This window comes from Quercus suber, unplaced genomic scaffold (assembly GCF_002906115.3).
Source record: "Quercus suber isolate HL8 unplaced genomic scaffold, Cork oak 2.0 scaffold_122, whole genome shotgun sequence".
Lineage (NCBI taxonomy): Eukaryota > Viridiplantae > Streptophyta > Magnoliopsida > Fagales > Fagaceae > Quercus > Quercus suber.
In genome coordinates this window covers 824350-847248 of record NW_027069587.1, presented here as the reverse complement: position 1 = coordinate 847248, position 22899 = coordinate 824350, and the positions used below count along the sequence as shown (strand labels likewise).

The 22899-nt window shown below is 35.7% G+C and overlaps 1 protein-coding gene across 1 annotated transcript; it reads left to right on the top strand.

Moving 5' to 3' along the window:
• Positions 1 to 2894: 2894 nt before the first annotated feature.
• Positions 2895 to 22882, top strand: LOC112025567 (tubulin-folding cofactor D). Its single transcript, XM_024058235.2, has 17 exons — positions 2895 to 3223; positions 4565 to 5112; positions 6132 to 6234; positions 7091 to 7267; positions 9795 to 9986; positions 10991 to 11107; positions 11207 to 11311; positions 12165 to 12335; positions 12438 to 12653; positions 14950 to 15148; positions 15725 to 15930; positions 16025 to 16249; positions 16343 to 16912; positions 16994 to 17263; positions 20369 to 20413; positions 21916 to 22101; positions 22362 to 22882. The coding sequence occupies exons 1-17, from the start codon at positions 3005 to 3007 to the stop codon at positions 22647 to 22649; spliced, it is 3837 nt and encodes a 1278-aa protein (XP_023914003.1). The 5' UTR covers positions 2895 to 3004; the 3' UTR covers positions 22650 to 22882.
• Positions 22883 to 22899: the final 17 nt, after the last annotated feature.

The following is a 22899-nucleotide window of genomic DNA, read 5'->3' as shown; positions in this document are numbered from 1 at the left end:
TCACCATATTTGGAATATTCTAATATTGTTATTAATGGAAGGATTGCATTGATTTCTTTCAACACCAAGGAAAGGGAGCATCATTTCCATTATGTTCTATCAAGTTGGGTGGAAGAAGGGAAGGATATAAAATAGATGATAGAAAATGGAAGTTTTCAATTCATATTTTCTGTTATTCACTTTTTCATTCTCTCTACCAAATATACATGAGGGAAACTAGAACATTTTTTATTTATCTACTATATATATATATATATATTATCATTCATATATCTTCTATTCTTTCACTTTTTCATTCTCTCAACGGGTCCATTTGGCCGAGAGAGAGAGAGAGAGAGAGAGAGAGAGAGAGAGAGAGAGAGAGAGAGAGAGAGAATATTTTTAGTAGGTGTTTGGTTGGAGGGAGAGAGGAAAACAATATTAGTGAAGCCCATGTGTTTTCTCATCTGACCCACAAAAATGTTTTCTTCCCAAAATTAGGAGAAAACGGAAGGGAAAACTCCAGATGGAAAAAAAGACTAAAAACCCATGTGCAACATGAACATGAGTTTGTCATAAATTCTTTGGCCTTTTAAATTTTTTTTTTTTTTTCATTCCCTTAATTTTTGTTTTTTTCCTAAATCTTTTTGTTTTTTTATCATTTGGTTTTCTTCTTTAGTCTTTTTCTTTTTATGTATTTCTTTCTTTTAAAAAAAATATCCATTTTGGATCCTTTGGCTTGTACTCTTATTTATATATATATAACAAAATTGAAGCATTCTTACACAATTTTCTAATAAAAAATGTGTTAACTTTTGTTTTATTTAATAAAGACATAATTGTAAATTTCTTCTCAATGATTTTCCATCATCCCAACCAAACACACATGAGAGAAAATTAAATCTCTTCTATCCTTCCACTTTTCTATTCCTTCTCTATTTTTTATCCTCCCAATTTTCTACCCTTCCAACCAAACGGACCTTTAAGTTTTTGGTTAGAGTGTCATTCCCCTAAAATTCAAAGGAGATTTTTTTTTTTGGGTAATTTACCCTTTCTTTCAAGTAGAAAATAATAACCTCACAACATCATTTTGTGTGTGTTAAGCCAACCTTTTTTTTATTGGTTGCCGTCGGGTTCGCTGAGATGCCAAATTCAAGGACCCTTGGCAGAAGGTGAAGGAAATATTTCTGTGAAGGAGTTTCTGGCAAATGGGAGGAGCATTTCTTTGGTTCTCCTTGAGCTGATTGTGCAGGAAATAAGAGGCATCCCCCTCATGCTAAATTCTGCCTGTGAAGATATTCTTATTTGGGCATTCTCAAAAGATGGTAATTTCTCCTTAAGTTCAGCTTATTTGCTTGTGAAAGATTTAAACCCTCTGAACCTTGCTACTCCTAAGATGTGGGTTTGGAAATCAAAACCACACCTCGCATCAAATTTTTCTTGTGGTTGTGCTACCATGGTAGCATCCCTACTAAAGATGTCCTGGGTTCACAGGGTTTTAATCTTGATACTGCTTGCAAACTCTGTGGTTGTAATTTTGAAACTATTATTCATCTTTTATGTGATTGTGGTGTTGCGAGGAATGTTTGGAGGAAATTGGGTATAAATGATGCTGACCAGGATTTTTACAATACTCCCCTTGCTAAGTGGTTGAGGAAAAACTGTGAATCATCTTTCTCATTTTCTTGACCTCGGATTCCATGGAGCTTCATATTTCCACAAGTTGTCTAGCTTATTTGGCTCCACCGTAATAACTTTGTTTTCAGGAATAAGAGAATTAATGAGTCTATCCATTTGCAGTGTATTAAGAAAGGTGTTGAGTTCTATGCTATTGTCCCACATTTTGCAAACAAACCTCCCAGAACTCAGATTCAAGTTAAATGGACTAAACCCAATCTTGGTTAGGTGAAACTGAATACCGATGGGGCAGTCGTTGGCATTCTCGGCAAGGCTGGTGGGGGTGGAGTGTTACGCTGTAGTAGAGGAAATTGGGCCGTTGGTTTTACTAGGAAGCTTGGTGCGGTGTCCTGCACTATGGCGGAACTCTGGACACTCAAGGATGGACTTTTACTGGCTAAACAACTTAATCTCCAAAATATTAACATTGAACTGGATGCTGAATTTATTGTTCATTTACTTTCTGACCCAAACACTATTAATATGATGCTAGAACCTCTCCTAAATGATTGCAGGACCTTGATTAACTCGATACCTAACTACACTGTGACCCACATATTCCGAGAAGCTAAGAGATGTGCAGATATTATGGCTAAAATGGGAGCAGATCTAGTTTCTGGCTTTCAAATTTTGTATGAACCACCACCTGTGGTGGAAAATGCGCTAGCTTTTGACAAAGCTGAGCTATTTTGTAATAGATTGGTTATTTAATGTTAATTCCCCCCGCTGTTTACCAAAAAAAAAAAAAAACCTTTATTTTTATTTTATCTTATTCGTATTTAGCATGGTTTTAAAAACTAAATCAGATTGGCTGGTTCAACCAAGATCTAGATGCAAAACCGGTCCAATAAAACAACCAAATTGATGGTTCAACCAGAAAAACCGAAAACCAAACAATTTTTTAGTTCTTTGACTGTTCCACTTTTTAAAACCATAGTATTTAGTGCTCATTAGCATTTGTTGCACACATTCATACAAACAATCTCAAAATTGCATTTTCATTCTGTTATAATCTTGAAAACATGATTTCAATTAACGCACACATGACTTCATACACACTGATGTGTAATAACTAGCTCTCTTTTAGTATTTGGACGTTGGGCTCATAAACAAAAATTGGCAAAATATTTGTTCATGGGCTTGTAAAAGTGAGGCTTTTTGGTCATTCATAGGCCCCCATGAGATGGCTGAACTTATTCCTGTTTGCCTCAAGCTTTAAAATCAGGAAATGACAAATTTTTTACTACTGCTACTACTATTAAAAAGATCATACATACATATATACATACAAGACTTGTTGAGAAGTGAGAATTGAAGAAGAAACAAAGAAGCTCTCTCATCAAATCTCATGGCTTTGGAAGAAGAGAAAGCGGAAATGGAAATGGCAGTGAAGGACATAGAAGAAGGAGGAGAAGAAGAAGAAGAAGATGATGAGCTCGGTTCTAAGGAGAGAGTCCTTTACAAATACTTCCTCCTTGAATGGAAGCTCGTTAGCTCCCTTCTCAACGACATCGTTTCCCATGGCCGCGTCACCGACCCTTCCTCTGTCTACACCATCCGATCCATCGTACTCTCTCTCTCAGACCCATTTTTTGTTTCGCTCAGATTGATGTTTTTTGTGTTTGTTCTGAATATATATTATGTTTATAAATGTGGGAATGAACTTTTAGGATCACAATGTGACACCTCTGCTGTTTGTTCTAGTTTTGGATTTGGAAGTTTCTCTGTGTTCCATCTCTTTTTTTCTATTCATTTTACATTACATTCTCTGTTTTAGGCCTAATTTAATTTAATTTATATTTTTTTTGAAATGACTTAAAACATGTCAAATGTATTTCCTTTATAGTATTTTTCGCGCTTATATGCGAAAAAATGGGCATTGTTGTTGGAGGGGTTCTTTGATGCTGCCTCTGGGGATTAGAATCATGTGTTTCAAGCGTTTTAATCTTAGTCTTTAGTTTTAATTATGTTAATGTTGGAGATTAAAACACTTGAATGCCCGTCATTAGTGTAGATTGCTTAGCCCGTGAGAGGTGAATGTCCCTAAGATTACTTCGCAACTGGTTCTGGCGGGTGGGGTCTGTTGTCTGCCTAGAGGTGAGTCCAAAGGGTTCTTCTTTAGAAAGGTTCTCTAAGTAATCAGGAAAAAAGAAAAAACTTAGGATAAATTGCTTAGCCTGTTAGGGGTGAAAAACTCTTGGATTACCTGTAACAGGTTCTGGTGGGTGGGGTCAATTACCTGTAGGAGTTTGATTAACGGTGAGGATAGTTGTAGAGTATGCTTTGTGACGTGCAACTAATCTAAGTGAAGTTCTCCTACGTTATAAAAAAAATAATTAAAAAAAAAAAAAAAAAAAAAACTTGAAATACATGGTTATGGTCATAGTGGCTATTGGCTACTGTACCCTCCAAAAACACAGAGGTGTCATGGGATTTTCCATTTGGTAGTTTAAAAATTTTCTGATGCCTATGGTCTCACTGTATTTTCTTCATAATATACAACGGGTATTTTTTTTTTTTTTTTCCTTTATTGGCTTGGTGATCCTTGAGTTACAGCTCTCTATGGCTATTCTATGCATGCGTGCAGATGCAAAAATTTGCACATGTAATATGTTCACACAAATCTATAATGGTGTCTCATTCTATATTATGAGAGTTTTCATGTCAAACACCCCATTCTCGTGTTGAAGCTTGCATGTAGTTTGCTATTACAATATGTGTAGGTTGTGCTTTGGTTGCTAATATTGAACAGAAAATGATATGTTGGACACCTTAATTAATTTTTTTCCCCTGGTATCTATATGTTTGAATTACATGTTCAGTACCTTAAATACTATGCAATGCATTTTCTATTGTTTAAGAAACTATTTGCCTTTTAGTTTGAAAAATTTCCCTACTGGTTCTGCAGATGGATAAGTATCAGGAACAGGGTCAACTACTTGAGCCTTACCTGGAGAGTATAGTTTCCCCTCTGATGCTCATTATCCGTACTAAAACAATTGAACTAGGGGTAGCTTCAAAAGAAATTCTTGAAATAATCAAGCCTATATGCATTATTATTTATTCTCTGGTCACAGTTTGTGGATACAAGGCTGTTATCAAGTTCTTTCCACATCAAGTTTCTGATTTAGAACTGGCTGTATCTCTATTAGAGAAGTGCCACAACACAAATTCAGTGACATCGTTACGGCAGGAAAGTACAGGAGAGATGGAGGCAAAATGTGTAATACTTTTGTGGCTTTCTATACTAGTTTTGGTTCCGTTTGATATCTCCACCGTTGATACTAGTATTGCAAACAACAGTAATCTGGGTGAACTTGAGCCAGCCCCTCTGGTATTGAGGATAATAGGGTTTTCTAAAGATTACCTTTCAACTGCTGGCCCTATGCGCACTATAGCCGGATTGCTGCTCTCAAAGCTTCTTACACGTCCAGATATGCCAAAGGTCTTTATGAGGTATCTATCATAATGCTTATAGAAATGTTGTTGAAGCATTTGGCCAATTTGTCTCGTGTTGTGTTTCTTATAATGTTATATCTATAGGGGTTAGTGAATCATTTGACTGTCCAATAAAATACTAGCTGACCAAGGCTCATTATGGCTTTAAACAGAAAAAATTATTAGTGATGGTTCGTGTTGTGTGTCTTATAATGTTATACCTATAGGGATTAGTGAATCATTTGACTTTCCAATAAAATACTACCAAGCAAGGCTCATTATGCCTTTAAACAGAAATGATTATTAGTGATGGCTTTTCTTTTTTGATAGGTAATATGAGTACTATCATTGATGAAATAATAAATAAGAAACATACAATGTGCTCATGAGGATGAGCAACAGCAAATCACAAACAGAAAACAAATAGAATAGCAATCAGGAAACTAAACAAAGGGAAGAGAAAAACTGTAGAAGAGAAGAACAATCTGTAAAACCCTAGCATCGAGACCAATTAAAAAGGCAATGCTGACACAAACCTTTTAACTCAACCGAAGACTTCTCAGAATCTTCATAGGAACAACAATTCCGTTCCAAATAGTCCACATCAGACAACCTGGAATTAAATTATGCTTCCCAAGCCAATGACTCCAACAAAATAATACTTCTGCCACAGAGCCAAGCAAGACCCACTGAATACTGAAAGGCATAATTTAATAGCAATCCATTTCTTCTATTATTCCAGACACAAAAGAAAAAACATTGTAAACTCTAGTTTTTATTTTGCCTCTTATGGTAACTTTTATAAAGAACCTTTCTCAGTGGACACGTTTTCACATTTAGGTATTGGTTTTTGGAGTCAGGTCCTTGGATAAAAGTGTATCCTATAATTATTATGTTGTATTGTTTATGTACTAATACTTTCTCCTTTGGTTAATTTGGGCTGTGTGCTTGTAAACCTTTTTCCAAACTAATTTTTTTTAGTACATAATTTTACTTTTCTCCATAAGCTGACAGTTTTCTTTTTGTAACTTCTTCAGCTTCACTGAATGGACACATGAAGTCCTATCTTCTGTCACGGATGATGTCTTAAATCACTTCCGGGTACTTGGTGCTGTTGAAGCATTGGCTTGTATTTTCAAGGTTTGCTTTTGATTCTTATCATTTCATAGCATTCCATGGTAAAGTTCCTCTTTTACACATAAAAAAAGACAATGACTGAAGAATCTTTTGCTAACGAGCTCTTGCTCAAATGGCACCACCTTCCCTTGTAAGAGCAAGGTCATCATGGGTTTAAGACGCACCGAGTTCATACGTAACATAACAATGATATACTAGAAAGTCACTGTCATAAAGTGTGGAAGTCCAAAATAGAATTTTCAAATCATTTGTTGTGAATGCTCTCCCAAATTTTTCTTTTTTCAAAGAACAAATAAATAACTTTTACTGTATGCTGTTTTATGTGGAACCTAGTGCAGTTTATTTTTAAACAATTAGGCTTGCTTTCTTCACCATCCATGACATAGCATGTAGTTCCTTTACCTGGATGTTTGAAATTCCATGATGACGATCCTAGCTGGAATTGACAAAAACTGCAGCCAGGAATCCTTGCTTGACTCTGACTTGCAGTTACACACTGGTTTGAAACTTGGGTTGCAAGGATAGATGTTCTGTTCCTCCTGTGTTACCCCAACTAACTTATGGTTTTCATCTTTGTTTATTCAATCAATTGAATCACTAACGTCTCTGAATCTGAGTGGGAAATGATGCTTGCAACAGTTTTTGCTTTGCTAACAAAATATGCTGAATGTGATGTTTATTCTCTCTTTAAGTTGGCAACACTAAGTTCATTGTTTTTCAATTAATTAAGACATCATTCTGATATATGATATCCAGAGCTATACACTGCACCATTCTTATTTTCATTCTAGTGATGCCCAATATTAAAATCCGCCTTTTCAAGTACTTGCATCTCTTATGCATCATTTTTTGTAGACAGGCTGGTGGTCGAAAACTCTTGCTTGATGTGATTCCAATGGTTTGGAAGGACACTTCAGCATTAATCAAGTCCAGTGCTGCAACTCAGAGCCCTTTACTTCGCAAGTATTTGGTGAAGTTAACTCAGCGGATTGGGCTTACTTGTCTCCCTCATCGGTCTCCTTCGTGGCGCTATGTGGTTAGTCATGCTGAAGATTTGATTATTCTAGTTCTAAACCTTATTGTCTCCCTTAGAGGATTGAGCTTTCCTTGCATATAGCAACGTGTTAAGATATTAATATCTTGTATGCTTTGCCGTTCATTCCATTGGGTTTGCTGTGTATGTCTTTGGTTGTTATTTGCTTTGGAGTAGGAGTTTATAATTGTATTTCTTGTATGCTTCACTATGAATTTTTATTATTATTTGGGGCATATTCAATTGATGCCTAGGATGGTGATGGAGGTGTTGGCAGGCTTGAACAGGAGGTTTGGATACAGAATGGATGTGGTATTGCATAAATTGATTGATGGATACAAAATGTTACATTCTTAGCTCCCTTTTAAACTTGCATTTGATGTCTTCAAATATGTATTTATCAATAGATAAGCCATTTTGAGCCTTTTTTTTGGTGGGGTAATGGAGCTAGAATTTTAAATTTTTAAAGAGAAAGGTACAAACAGAAGGCCTGCTTTTGGGTATAAGCGCATAAAATGCTTAGCTCGTCAAAGGCGAATTCCCATGGATTACCTGGCAACTGGTTCTGGCAGGTGGGGTTAGTTTCTTGTAGGTTTTATTGGATAGAAGCAAGCCCAAAGGGCTCTTCTTTAGAAAGATTCCCAATGTTGTCCGAAAAAAAGGGTACAAACAGAAGGCCTATGTATACTGAGAATAGGGCTACAAAATGGCGAAGTAAAATGTGCTTTTGTGTTGCATGTCAGTATTGTCTCAGTGCCATAGATGATTGATAGCATGCTGTTTGTTGAAATATATAAAAATAATATTAGTAGAGCAAAGAGTTATAGGTGTATGCTATCTGGGACCTTTTTCCTCCTTTCTTTAAAATTTTTCAAAAATATTACAGAACTAAGTCTTGTTATGTGATCAACAGCAAGTTCTTTATTGAATGTATATTAAAATGTTGTTAGTTGAATAGAAAGTAAAAGGTGTCTGCTATTTGGGCCTTTTTTTTTGAGGGGGAAAGTTTTTAACAATATTACAGAACTAAATACTGTTTTATTTAATATTCTATTTTTGGTAGAAATGTTTTGTTTTGATAAATAAGAAAAGTTTTATTGAGAAAAGACTACTTCATTAAAAAGTTTTTTCCTGTTCGTTGTTTGCTGGTTGTTTTGTTTATTGCTTTTCCTTGTGTTCACCATCATGAACACCTTGTATTGGCTTTCGTCTGTTTTTTTGTTTGTTTTAATAATATTCTTATTACCTATCCAAAAAAAAAAAAGATGAAGTAGCCAGTATATATATATATATATATATATTTTATATGTGTGTGTGTGTGTGTGTGTGTGTGTATGTATGCATGTACAGACAACAGAACACTGGAAAAGAAATAAAAAAAAATTATGTACAAGAAGAAAGGAATCTATGAACAGTGGAATAGATTCCCTAGACGTAAATCCCCATGCACAAGACCAATCAAATATAGTCCTTGCAAATAAAGATAGGAGCTGACCCCCGGTAAACTCCATATCTTCAAATATACAATTATTACGCTCCCTCCAAATAATTCACATCACACATTATGATACCAAATTCCAAATATTTAATTAGTGCTTTCCCAACTGGTTTCTCCATCCTGCCAATAAATCAATAACCCTTTTGGGTAAAACCCAATCAACGCCAAATGAACTAAAAGAAAAACTCCATAACTAATAAACCTTGTGACAATGCAACAAGAGATGATCAACATTCTCCTTTACTACACCGGCATAGGCAGCACCAATCCACAATTGTGATGCCCCTTTCTCCTCAAATAATCACATGTGAGTATCTGCCACTTTTTCCTCAAATAATCACAAGTGAGTATCTTCCCGCACACAGCTGTCCAAACAAAAAAGACACTTGACGTGGAGCCTTCATGCCCCAAATACTTTTCCATAGAATAATAGTAGAGCTATATTCCCTTGGAACACCATAAAAGGACTGTATGTCAAAATCCCCCTTTGACTTCAACCTCCACCTCATCCTATCCCCATCCTCTTTTGGAGGATTCTGTGACTCCAAAGTGTGATGAAAGGCCCCCACAGTGGAATAGATTCCTCCACATCATGACTCACCAACATATCTGGTACAAATGTGTATTTAGACATGCCTCTTTCTGTACTATTAATTATCTCCTTTCCTATGTGCCTTTTTTTTCTGCTCACTTTATGCTACTTATTCTGTTGGCATTATCAAGAATATTGAAGGATCCACTTGATGGTAGTGTAATATTATCTCACATCCTGTCCTTGGTTTATCTGGCTAACACCCCCCCCCCCCCAACACAAAAAAAAAAAAAAAAAAAAAAAAAAAAAAAAAAAAAGAAGGAAGATACTACCACCAGCACCAAATGAGTCATTAGTATGCTAGTTTATTTCTGGGTTTATACCTGTTTTTAATGCCATTCTGTTGTGATGTTCTTTTGGAAGGTTGTAATTTATAAGTTAACGTGTATTGGGCTTCCAAATAATATGCTACTTTTGTTACCTTTGCACCATGCATACAGGGCAGAGCTAGTTCATTTGGAAAGAATATTTCTTTGCCTGCATCCAAAAAAAATGATCAATGCAGTCGTGGTCCAGATGTAGACTCCTCTAACTTGGAAGAAAGTTCAGATTACATGCAAGATGAAGATATGGATGTTCCAGATATTTTAGAAGAGATAATTGAGATGTTGCTCTCTGGATTGAAAGATACGGTATGTCTGAAGGGTGAGAATCTGTGGTGAACTTGATTATTTTCTGATGTAGACTAAGTTTCCCAATAGTGGAAATTTTGAAATCATACATTGCTGATCGCTAGCTTCCTGTCATCTTGATTGGTCTAAATGTAGATGCATGAGATCTCTCATACATATTCACATACTAGAACCTTACAGATTTTTTAAGATGGTAGTATGTTACTTTGGAACTATTATTTCTCATACTTGGGGATATAGTTTGATACTGATTCTCCTCATTATTGTGTGATAAATAGTCAATGTGTATGTTGATACTTGATTTCCATATGAATGAAGTGTAAGGGGTTAAACTGTGGAAGAGAGAATGAGAGCAACTAAACACTGAATGGTTGAGAGCTTTAAAGCTCCCGGGCATGAGCATAAACTGCTTAGCACATTAGGGATTCGCCCTTGGATTACCTAACAATTGGTTCTGGCAGGTGGGTTCAGTTGCCTGTAGGTTTTACTGGCTAGAGGTAAGTCCAAATGGCTCTTTTTTAGATAGGTTCCTTAGGTTACCTAAAAAAAATAATGGTTGAGAACTTTAAAATAGTGCAGATGCAAAACATATTAATCATTTTAGCAATTATTCAGATATAGTATGAAGCAAATTAATGCTGTAAATTTAGTTGAATTATATAACATAGCTGCAAAAAGGCTAGAATAAGTGCATTGTATTCCCTTCAATTGGATCGATGACATCTAGTTAGGACTACATTCCATCCCACTTTTCCTTCCCATGGGGCTGGGCAGAAAACAAACAGAGAGTTACAATGAGTACATTCCATCCCACCTTTCCTTCCCATCCAAACAAGGGAACTATCCTTCCCTCCCCTTTTTGCATTATTTACTTTTCCTCTCTACTCCCTTCTTCCGCTATTTCTAAATGCACTCTTATGTTCTACACGATTCATTAATTTCATCATTTATTTGTAGATTTATACTGCTGATCTGATTTTGACATTGCTGTGATGGTAATGCAGGACACTGTAGTGCGTTGGTCTGCTGCAAAAGGTATAGGCCGCATAACTTCACGTCTAACATCTGTGCTTTCAGAAGAGGTCCTTTCATCTGTCTTGGAGCTGTTTTCACCAGGCGAGGTAAAATAGGGCAGTTGCTCTCTTTTGCAACTTGTTTCCCATGAGAATACAAATTATGTCTAGACTCTAGAGTTGTGATGACATGTCATATATTTCCAGGGTGATGGATCATGGCATGGAGGTTGCTTAGCACTGGCTGAACTGGCACGTAGAGGATTGCTCTTACCTATAAGTCTTCCCAAAGTTGTACCTGTTGTTGTGAAGGTTGTACCTATATATACATAAAGCTAAGACCAGTGAATTTGATGTTTTCTTAAAGCATATAACTTCTGGAATTTTTTTCTTCTTCTGTGAATATGGATATTGTTTTACTTAGTTCATTAAGACATGGCTTCCTATTCCTATATACTCATCCATGTCTGGCATATTAGTATCAAGTGTAAAATGTCCTGAAATTTATTTCTTCTGAAGATGTCATATTTGAAGAAGTTTTCTCACTGGATGACGTGACCTTAAGTTCCATTTAAAATTAGTTTTTGTGTTTGTCCGCTTGGTGCTAATTCCTTTTGATTTCCAGATAGGTCTAGAACTGGAAAAAATGTAAGAGACATTGAAGTATAAAGTTATGTTACAGTCAGTCGGGTACTTAACTCTAGTGTGGTGCAGTTAGTCTTCTGTAGTATTTCATCAAGGAATAGTGCTCTATACTTCTCAAAAAAGAAAAAAAAAAAAAGAAAAAAAGAAAAAAAAAAAAAAAAAAGGAATGGTGTTCTATGCTTTCAAATTTGTCTAAACATTGTATTCCAATCCTCAAACCAATTTGTGAGTTATGGTTAATAGTTCTAGTCCTTGTTATTGTGTCAATGATTGTTTTTTTTCTTTTCTTTATTTATTCTTGAAAAGCTCTTGTCCAAATAGATGAATTTGATATGGTGGCGAAATTTAATGTTGTGTTGGCTTTTACATGTCTTTGCCTTATTCAATCTCTCTGCTCTTTCTTGATTTATATTTTTCACAAGACATTTTTTTCTAAAGACTCAAAGGTTGGAGAGATAAAAACCTTGGCACAGATACCTAAATTGCAACATCAGTACTGATAAATTAATCTTTTTAACAGGCACTACATTATGATATTCGAAGAGGTCCACATAGTGTTGGATCTCATGTGCGTGATGCTGCTGCCTATGTTTGTTGGGCCTTTGGGCGTGCATATTATCATGAAGATATGAGAGCCATATTAGAACAGCTTGCTCCACATCTTCTAACTGTGGCTTGCTATGACCGTGAGGTGCTGAAATGTCACTTCAACATTTTTTGTTTAGCTCTGTGATTTTAATTTTTTCAGTTTTTGATAGCACCATCTCTAAATCTTTTTAAGTCTGATGCTTAGGTTAACTGTAGAAGAGCAGCTGCTGCTGCTTTCCAGGAGAATGTTGGAAGACAAGGGAATTATCCACATGGCATTGATATTGTGAACACTGCAGATTATTTTTCACTTTCTTCGCGAGTAAACTCTTACCTTCATGTTTCTGTCTGTATTGCTCAATATGAGGGATATCTTTATCCATTTGTGGATGAATTGCTGGACAACAAGATCTGTCACTGGGTATGCTCAAACCACTTTTCATGCATTGTTTTAGCTTTGTATATTTGAAATAGCAATGACAAAGACAAAGGGGACTGAAGCCAGTTTAGATTAGGAAGTTCTAGACGGCTAGGATTAGGTTGTGGTGGGAAAAAGGCTGAAAAATGGAAAGGAATAAAGGGTGAAAAGGAATGGTAGGATCTGGGAATTAAATAAAGGAGAAAACCTAAGGTTTGGGTTGCTGTTCCCAGGGCTGTGAACAATAACCCGATTATAGTAATTTCCCTCCTTGTTTTGTGTGTGGGGGGCTATTTTATGGATTGGTGGTTTAGGGTTTAAAAGCTGACAAATCAATGTGTGGCTGTAAGGCTTCAAGTTTTTGAAAATTTAGGGATGAAGAACAAAAAGATAAATTTCTAGCATTACACCTAGGGTTTCCTCAACATCACACCTCGGAGAAAGGTTGCATCAAACAAATCTCAAAAAAAATTTATAACTTCTCAAAATTTAGAAAACATATTCTTCCACTTCAATAGAAAAAATGATATCCTAATGCCTAGTTGTATTAGGACTTGGGCTTTGATAACTAAATCCAAAATAAATATTTAAACTCACAACTAAAACCTAATAACATAATCAAAACCCAAAGACCCAATGAATCAATTTGCCAAGCCATGTCTAGAAACCAAAAAATTACAGAAGTGCCTGACAGTTAAAAATGACTAAAATGAAATGTTAGAAAGACAATGATGGTTTTATTATTTTTGGGATAATCAAGTGAATTTCATTGAAAGACACTAAGAACAAAAACACCGTACAGGGCAAGCTGACAAAATATCTAAGCAGTTTAACCAGTATTAGGCCTAAATGACAGAAACTAACATTGAAACCCCATCTACAACATATCTCTCTGGTTTCATCAGAATAGGAATATGAACTTTTTGAACTCAATTCTAGCTCTTAGTTGCTTTCTGATGGCAAAAATTATATTGTTATATGTCTCTCAGAGTGAATGCATCCCTTATGTAGAATAACATTTCTCAGCTTCCTGATGTGGTACACATTAGCAATAAATCCAAGCTTACAAGTTATAACCTTTAAACTTCTTCCTTTCCAATTGTTTCCTGCCCAGGTGGCATCATCGTTGCTAATGCCAACCCACTGCACTAATGCTTCTTCTTGCAACACCTTTCACTCATGTTGAATCCAACAGAAATCAATAATCCATGTGGGTTCTTATGTCACAGAACCTTTATCATCAACCCTTGGCAGGTCATCGACCATGTGATCCGCCTGTCCGAGCTGCTTCTTCAACTGGGATACATGAAATACTGAATGCAACCGTGACTACTGCAGCAATTTTAAGCGATAAGCCACCTTCCCCACTAACTCAAGGACTCTAGGACTCTTAAGGGCCCATAAAATATTGGAGATAGCTTCATATTGTCATGAACCCAAATTGACAATTGCCTGCACTGTTGGAGCTTGAGAGAGATCAAATCTCCTAGCTCAAACTCCAGCTCGTGTTAGTGCCAATTGGAACTAATCTTCATATGGTTTTGAGCTGCCCTTAAATTTTGTTTTGTGCATACCACTCGCACAACGTTTCTTCGACTTGAGCAACTGCGTTGGACACATATTTGTAATTATGCACTGTTGGAGGTGGTTGGCCGTATACAGCTTCAAATGTATTCATTTGGGTGGCTGTTTGTTGAATTCCATCCTTTCAAAATGTCTTTGGAGATGCTTATTGTAATATTGCCACCCCCTTAAACAACCTTAAGTTCCTTGAAAGTCAAATTTGGACATGTTCATTGCCAATATACTCTGTAAGATCAAGGTGGAGGGTTAGGTAAGGTCGTAGGTTCAAGACCCATTAGATGCGCATGTAATTATCTATTAAATATAATAATAATAATAATAATAATAATAATAATAATAATAATAATAATAATAAACTATAGGCAAGCATATTGCAGATACATAAACCTTTTTTCTGTTCTTTTCTTTTTTGTAATCATTCCTTACCGGAAGGAAGAACGTGAATTTTTTTTGGTAGGGACGAGGAGATTGGATCCCTAATTCTCCACCTTCTCTGTTTTCACTAAACCTATTGTTTTGTTTTTTCCTTTTTTTCCTTCCTTATGGCAACATTGTAGTTGTTGAAGTTATTTTCTAATCATATTTAAAATTTATTACAGTAACAGATCACATGGAAATATTGTTGGCATATAGAATCATGATTGTCATCATTATTCTTATTTTGTTAGATAATAGTTCAAAGAATACATAAATTACTCATGGTTGATGTCATTAGGAGAAAGGCTTGAGAGAACTTGCTGCGGAGGCCCTTTCTGCTCTTGTCAAATATGATCCTGAATACTTTGCAGACTCTGTAGTGGAAAAAATAGTTCCTTGTACTCTCTCAACTGATTTGTGCATGCGCCATGGCGCAACTTTAGCTGCTGGTGAACTTGTTTTGGCGCTGCATCAATGTGGTTATGTTCTTTCCTCTGGTTGGTACTCTTACCTTTTTTAAACTTACGTTAGTTGATCTGAATCAGAGTGCAAGTAGAACTTAAAAATAGTTGTTACGCACTTGTGTTTATGAGCCTTAGATTTATTATTGTCTAATTGACATAGGACAAATTAGGCTTAAGAAGATTTGTGGATTTTGGATCTAGAACCCCTTGAGAAGAAGGGTTAGGGTTTAAACTTCAAATAAAGAGAAAGCAAAGGACCACAGCTCCCTAGCAATACCACAATGAAGTAAGAGATGTTCAATTGATTCACCACTAGACTTACACATACAGCACTAATCTGCAAGGATCAAATTCCTTTTAATGAGATGATCCACTTTTAAAATTTTCACAAAGCCTTGTCCGAAAAAATTAAGCAACCTTTGAGACTTTGTTACACCAAATACTTTTCAAAGTGATCTTGGTGAAAACATAATTGTGCGCTCTAAATTAAGGAAAGCTCATAAAATTTAAATTTAATAGTTTGTCTTGTTAGCTGTTTTCAGCTGTCAGTATTATGTCATTTTCTGTATCTAAGCTTATAATTATCTTTGTCCAATTTCTCTCTTATAGATAAACAGCATCGTATTGCTGGTGTAGTTCCTGCTATTGAGAAAGCACGACTTTATCGTGGAAAGGGTGGAGAAATAATGCGTGCAGCTGTTTCTCGGTTCATTGAATGCATCTCTTCATCTCATTTGTCTTTGCCTGAAAAGATAAAACGAACTCTTCTTGATACTCTCAATGAGAATTTGAGACATCCCAATTCTCAGATTCAGGTAATTGTCTTTTAACATAGGATTTTCTTGTCTATCCTTGTATGTATCTGTGATGCCTTAAATTTGTCAACCAATTTTGCCATATGATGTACAGAATGCTGCTACTAATGCTCTGAAACACTTTTTTGGAGCATACATGGTTGCTGCAGACACTGGAGGTACTGGTGATATTTCGTCCAAGTACCTGCAATTGTTGACTGATCCAAATGTTGCTATTAGAAGAGGATCTTCCCTGGCTCTTGGTGTTTTGCCTTATGAGCTTTTGGCTAAAAGGTGGAGGGATGTGCTTTTGCAACTTTGTAGCGCTACTGCTATTGAGGTGCAGTTAATAGAAGTCACAATTTTCATTGAAATTTCCACTGTTATAGAACTAATGAATGAATAACATTAATAAGTTATTTTCTATGTACAGGACAACCCTGACGATAGGGATGCCGAAGCACGTGTAAATGCTGTAAAAGGACTCATATCAGCGTGTGAGACACTAACTCAGACTAGAGAAGATTCTAATATCCATTCTTGGGAGGATGACTTGCCTCTATTTCTTCTGATTAAGAATGAAGTGATGATGAGTTTATTTAAAGCTCTAGATGACTATTCTGTTGATAACAGAGGTGATGTGGGTTCTTGGGTCCGCGAGGCTGCTATGTATGGCCTTGAGAAATGTATATATATCCTCTGTAAGAGAGATTCCATTGGTTCTGCTAGAAAAGCAGATGAAGTTGAATCCTCTGTATCAGAGCTGCCTGATTGTGATATGGTCAAAACTAACCAGATGGACTCACTTTTTGATGCAAATCTTGCTTCCATCATAGTTGGAGGAGTTTGTAAGCAAGCTGTAGAAAAGATGGATAAACTAAGAGAAGCAGCTGCAAAGGTTCTCCAGAGGATTTTGTACAACAAAACAATCTATATTCCTTATATACCTTATAGGGAAAAGCTAGAAAAAATTGTTCCTAATGATACAGATATAAAATGGGGGGTAAGTATACACATCTCTTCTATAGTGTACTTGGAAAGTTAGTTGAGTTTGACATAAAGACCATTTTGTACTTGCTTGTAGGTACCCACGTTGTCATATCCACGTTTTGTGAAGCTACTTCAATATGATTGTTATAGTAGACCTGTCCTATCTGGGTTAGTTATCTCTACTGGTGGGTTGCAAGAATCTCTGAAGAAGGCATCAATTTCAGCATTGTTAAAGTTTCTTCAAGCAGTTGAACCTGAAGACCTCAATGAGAAAAGATCCAGAGAGTTCAAGCTATCTACTGATATCCTTTGGGTTCTTCAACAGTACAAAAAATGTGATAGGGTGATTGTTCCCACTTTGAAGGTAATATCCATGGTCTTGATAGAAAACATGAACTTAATGATAGAGATATTAATGACGGGCTCTTGTCCACAATTTGTTCTCTATGATTAAGTCACCTACAATGTTGCAGTTCTAGAATAATGCACCACAGCTTTTGTTCATTGGATTATTATACAGTATTGTGATGTGGCTTGCTCTGATTGCAAGCTACAAAATCCATAAATAATTGAACGGTAGATGATCTTGTTTCCTGATTTAAGCCCACTCGTTTCCTGCAGTAGACAGATTATATCTTAATCTCATTTAGGAAGATTGGTTTTAAAGGTCTAATTATGTGTCTTTATTTTGTTAGTTATGGTCAATTTTGTAGGCAGGGGCAAATCAGTAAAAGGGTATTTTGGTAGTTTAATTGAGTCTATAATTTTCTAGGAGATCCTTAGTATCTTAGGATTTATTTTCTTTGGGTCTAAGTTAGTATTTTATTAGGTTATTGTTTACTATTCAAACTAGGAGTCCTAATACTTCAATACAAGAAAGAGTCTTTATATATTTGTGCTCGATGTACACAGAGAAGATGGAATTGTTTGATAAAATAATTGAGTATTTTGAGTATTGAGGCATGTTGGCCATAGGGCTTTCCTCCATTTCTCTTATTTCCTTCCCTTCCCCCAACACACCCCCCCCCCCTCCCCCCCCCCCCCCAGTTTTTATTTTCTCATACTGTTCGCACTGTTCACAGATTTGAAAAAGTTCTACTTCCGTTTCTTTTTCTTCTTTTTTCAATCATAAATCAAATCTTTTCTGTTTTGAATCCTAACCCTTCTTCTCAATGGGTTCTATACCCAAAATCCATAAATCTTCCTAAACCTTAACCCACAACAGGAGTACTTAGACAAGTTCTCTAATTTGCACTACATCAGTATCTTGTTGTTCGCCACCAGAACTCTTTGCCTAAGGGTGAAAGCTTATATCAGGGTGTGGGGTGACCAGAACACCAAGCAGGAGTGAGTGAGAGTAGAGGAAGGGTATCTTTTATATTAATGCCTTGAAGCAAGAGCATGGACAGAGCATCTAGTGTTTTTTCTTTTTTTCTTTTTTGATAAGTAATAGAATTTTATTGAAAATGAAAACGGCTACTCTATGTTTGCGATGATGAACATAAAGCACCTTGGAAAAATACAAGTAAATCAATCAGAAAATCTAAGAGAAAGTTGGAAATAAAAAATTAAAGTACAAAATTAGGAAAACCCCATTTCCTGGAGCAATCAAACAAGGTACAGAGCAGAAAAGACTTCAATTGATCAATAGGTCTCTCAATCTCCTCAAAAGTGCAACTGTTTCATTCCTTCCACACTAACCAGATCACACAAGCAGCCACCAAATTCCATACATTCGAAGAATGTTTCCCAAACCAGTTGTGCCAACCAAAGAGAAGGGATGCTACCTTGTCTGGCAACACCCAATGAATCCCAAAAATCATAAATACTTCACTCCATAGAGTATGAGCAATCTCACAATTGATCAAAAGATGATCCACTGTTTCTCCATTGCACCAACACATACAAAACCAGTTGACTAGCAATAATCCCCTCTTATTGAGGTTTTCAATTGAGAGAATCTTACCCCATGTAGCTGACCACAAAAAAGAACGACACCCTTAGGGTCCTTAGCATGCGAAATACTCTTCCATGGACACAAATGAGTATTAGTACCGCAGACGGCATTATAAAAAGAGCGACCATCAAATTTACCACTCCTAGTCAACTTCCACATCAACTTATCATCTCCTACCCCTTAGGCAATTTTGTATAAATATGATCTAAGAATTAGTACACTGCCTCTGTCTCCCAATCATGAAAATCCCTATGAAAACGCCAATTCCAACTTCTCATTGTCACCTGTGATGGGGGGTCTAACACACAGACTAAAGAATCCTTATCCGCTAAGCAATCAAATAGATCAGGGAATATATCCTTTAGAGGAAGACGATCACTCCAAGGATCATACCAAAACCGTATTTGATTGCCCTCACCAACTACAAAAACTACATGTGGGAAAACATTATCCCAACCTGCTCTGATGCTTTGCCTCAACCCACACCTGTGCGTCCCTCTACTAGCCTTTGTACACCATCGCCCTCTATCCTCACCATATTTGGCTACAATGACCTGATGCCACAAATGATTGGCTTCATGCCCAAACCACCATAACCATTTCACAAGCAATGCTTGATTAAAGCTCCCTATTCTTCTAATCCCCAAACAACAAACTAAATGGGAGAGCATACCTTATACCATGCCACCAACGTACTTGAATTCATCATCCAAAGCTCCCACAAGAAGTTCCTTTGTATTTTTTCCAATCTATCAGCCAAGACTTGGGAATAGTAAATAAAGAGAGATAATATTTTGGTAGGCTCAATAATGTACTAAAAAGTGTAAGTTGGCCTCCCTTAGACAAGTATAACCTCTTCCAGCCAGCTAATTTCTGCTCTTTCTCTAATATAGGGTTCCATATAGACGTTGCCTTGTAATGAGCCCCCAAAGGCATTCCCAATTAGGAAATCATTGAGGTGCTCTGAAATCATGGACATTATGATAGCTTAATAATAAGAGACAAAAAGAGCAAATATCAGTGCCAGAATAATCTATTTCCAAGGTAGCTTATCACTTAAGAATCTGTGCTATACTCTACTAGAAAAAAGTTTTCAGTACTCTTAATTTAAGAAGTTCTTTGTGATGATTAATCATATTAATCCTTCTAGAAACATCCTATTTCTCAATGATTTATTCACGTTTTAATTGTAGCTTTCGTTCAGTGAAACTTAGCCATGGTAATGCTGGATTTTTCATGTTTGTGTATTTACTTCTTATAATACTTTTCTGTTATATTCTTTTCTTTGTATATACTTTACTCAGGTGCTTGGTACTGCTATACATTATAGGTTGATGAACACCCTTGGTTTGTATTTTCTTACAATTTATGTTGCTTATATGTAACATATATGCGTGTGTGCTGGTGTATGTGTATGTGAATTTCTTTCTCAAACAATCTCCTTTCTGGTATTCTGTACTTTTTAACCTTGTTTTTGAAGCTGTGTTAAAATGACATTCTTCTGTATTTCAGACCATCGAGATTTTTTTCAGCAAAAAGATATTCTTAAATATGGAGGTTAGTTTATTCTTCTCTTTCAGTTCCCTCACCCAATTTATTGATGCTGTTAGTATTTCATTTACTTTCATTTACTTGTCTTGTTCCCCTTGCATCAGAGCTGGAAATTTATATCATAATCTATTGATGTTAGCAGCAGTAGATGTTTTATTGCATATCTATGAAGATCTGGATAGCCATAATTTGTAGGTAACCTAGCAACTACAATCTGTATTGCATCTTCCAAAACATGGCACACATCATCCACCAGATTTTTTTTTTTTTTGGGGTATTCCTTCTCTCATTCTTGGTGCAGTCTGCCACATCCATCTGATGCAGAGGGGCATTAGATGAATAATACCATGTAGCTGAGTGTCTTATTAACAGATTGTGTTCTGCAGCACTGTAATTTTTATGTTGTCTATTCTCTCATTCAGCAGAGATGATGCATTTGCATTATCTATTAAATTCTTAAATAATAAAGGACTAAGAAATTTCTTGTTCTTTTTCTCTTTCTATGTTGGTTTTGATGTCCACTATACATAATCATTTGGTGCACATGTAGGGAATAAGTATTGAGTTTGATTGCAGTTTCATTACGGGAATATCTATTCCCCTAAATTAAGGAATAACTCTTTCTTCCCAAAAGGTCCACAATAGCTGTCCTATAACATAACTTACATAATAACTCCAAAAAAATAAAGATCCCAAAATCCCACTGTTGGCTGCCACTCCCCTTAAAATCTGTCATTCTTCTGTCTCTATCTGGTGTCCGTAATAGTGCAATTGTATAAGATTAATGTTTCTTTTCAATAAAATATAACATTATGTAAGTATTGGTTGCAATAGTTTTTAATTTATATTGTAATTATTGGTTTTATGGTCTTTGCTCTAATATTGCAATAGATCTTTAGAGATCTTTGCAGTAGCTTCCTCAGGAGAAAAAAGTATTAATTTAAAATTTAAATATGTATTAACTTTTTAGGAAACATATAAAAAAAATCATGCTTGTTTATATGTCACCGTGAGATTCAAGTGAAATTGTTACTTATATGCTGTCAATTTTTTTCCTTTTTATTATTTATGGAGATTAATTTTGAATAAAAGACAATTATATTAATTATGCAATTTCGATTATACATAATAGGAAGTTAAGAAGGCCCACAAAGAGTGTAAATATTATTATATAAGGTTATTTAAGGAAATGTGATGAGTATAATTTAATTCCACCATCTTATCATGTTGTACCAAGTTGTGTAATGTAGATTTAGGATTTTATTCATATGTTATTGCTAAACAGATAAATAAGAATAGTTATTCAATTCTAGCTTTTTGTGTGGTTGGTAATGCTCATTCCTATTCCCCAGGTAATCAACATTCTAATACCAAATGTACCCTTAGTATTATATAAACCAATAAAACTATTACTGTGATTCCCTTGTGTATTTGTTATATTTCCTTTTTTATAAATATTTGGTGTGAACACCTTTTGAATTGACCTCATCTCCGACTTCAATTTCCAGGCTCATACTCCAATTTTCTGTGCTGGTGTTTTGGATTCACTGGCAGTAGAATTGAAGGGATCAAAGGACTTCTCTAAGTTATATGCAGGAATTGCAATACTAGGATATATTGCTTCAATTTCCGAACCTATCAACTCTAAGGCCTTCTCTCATCTTCTCACTTTCCTTGGCCATCGATATCCTAAGGTTTGTGGTGCTCTCAAAGTGTTAGCATTTGTCATTAATAAATCCAAGTATCCTGCATTTAGAATATATTTTGTCTTTTATGGAAGCACCTTGCTTAGATTATTATTACTAGGTTTTATTTTATTTTTTTTATTTTTTTATTTTTTTTCACTCTTGTTCTCTCTAGGGGATAATATCTATAAAACAACTTAATTATATGCTATTAATGTGGACCATTGCACCCTTTTTTCGGTCTTATTTTACCTCTTATTATAACCCAGATTCGGAAAGCTTCTGCTGAACAAGTTTACCTTGTCCTCCTGCAAAATGAGAATCTTGTGTCAGAGGATGTTATGGAGAAAGCACTTGAAATAATTTCTGAAACTTGCTGGGAAGGTGACATAGAAGTGGCAAAGCACCAAAGATTAGAATTGTTCAATATGGCTGGTCTGGAAACGGGACTACTTCACAAGACTAATGGAGTATCAAACAAAGATGGCAGGAAGAAAACTCCAGCAACTGATGAAAATGCATCATATTCCTCATTAGTTGACTCAATTGGGTTCTGATTTTTTTTTTTTTCCCTCTTGATGAGCTGAGTGTTTAATTAAATCTCGTATTCTTGTAACTTTTCAACCTTTTTTAAATTTTGGCCCAGTTAATATATATGGAAATTTAAAGGTGCTTGCCAAAGTTATATTTAGGTACAACTAAAGATATTGATTTGTTGAGAATGAAAGTTAAGAGAGGTATATGCAACCTAAAGCTTGGTGGCATGTTAGAAGTCACTGTAATATTTGCATTTCCTGTGTTCTCTAA

Coding starts and splice junctions, on each gene's coding strand:
- LOC112025567 (XM_024058235.2), top strand. CDS start 3,005: ATGGCTTTGGAAGAAGAGAAAGCGGAAATGGAAATGGCAGTGAAGGAC. Junction 11,108..11,206: donor AGCTGTTTTCACCAGGCGAG/GTAAAATAGGGC, acceptor ATATATTTCCAG/GGTGATGGATCATGGCATGG. Junction 11,312..12,164: donor TTGTACCTGTTGTTGTGAAG/GTTGTACCTATA, acceptor TCTTTTTAACAG/GCACTACATTATGATATTCG.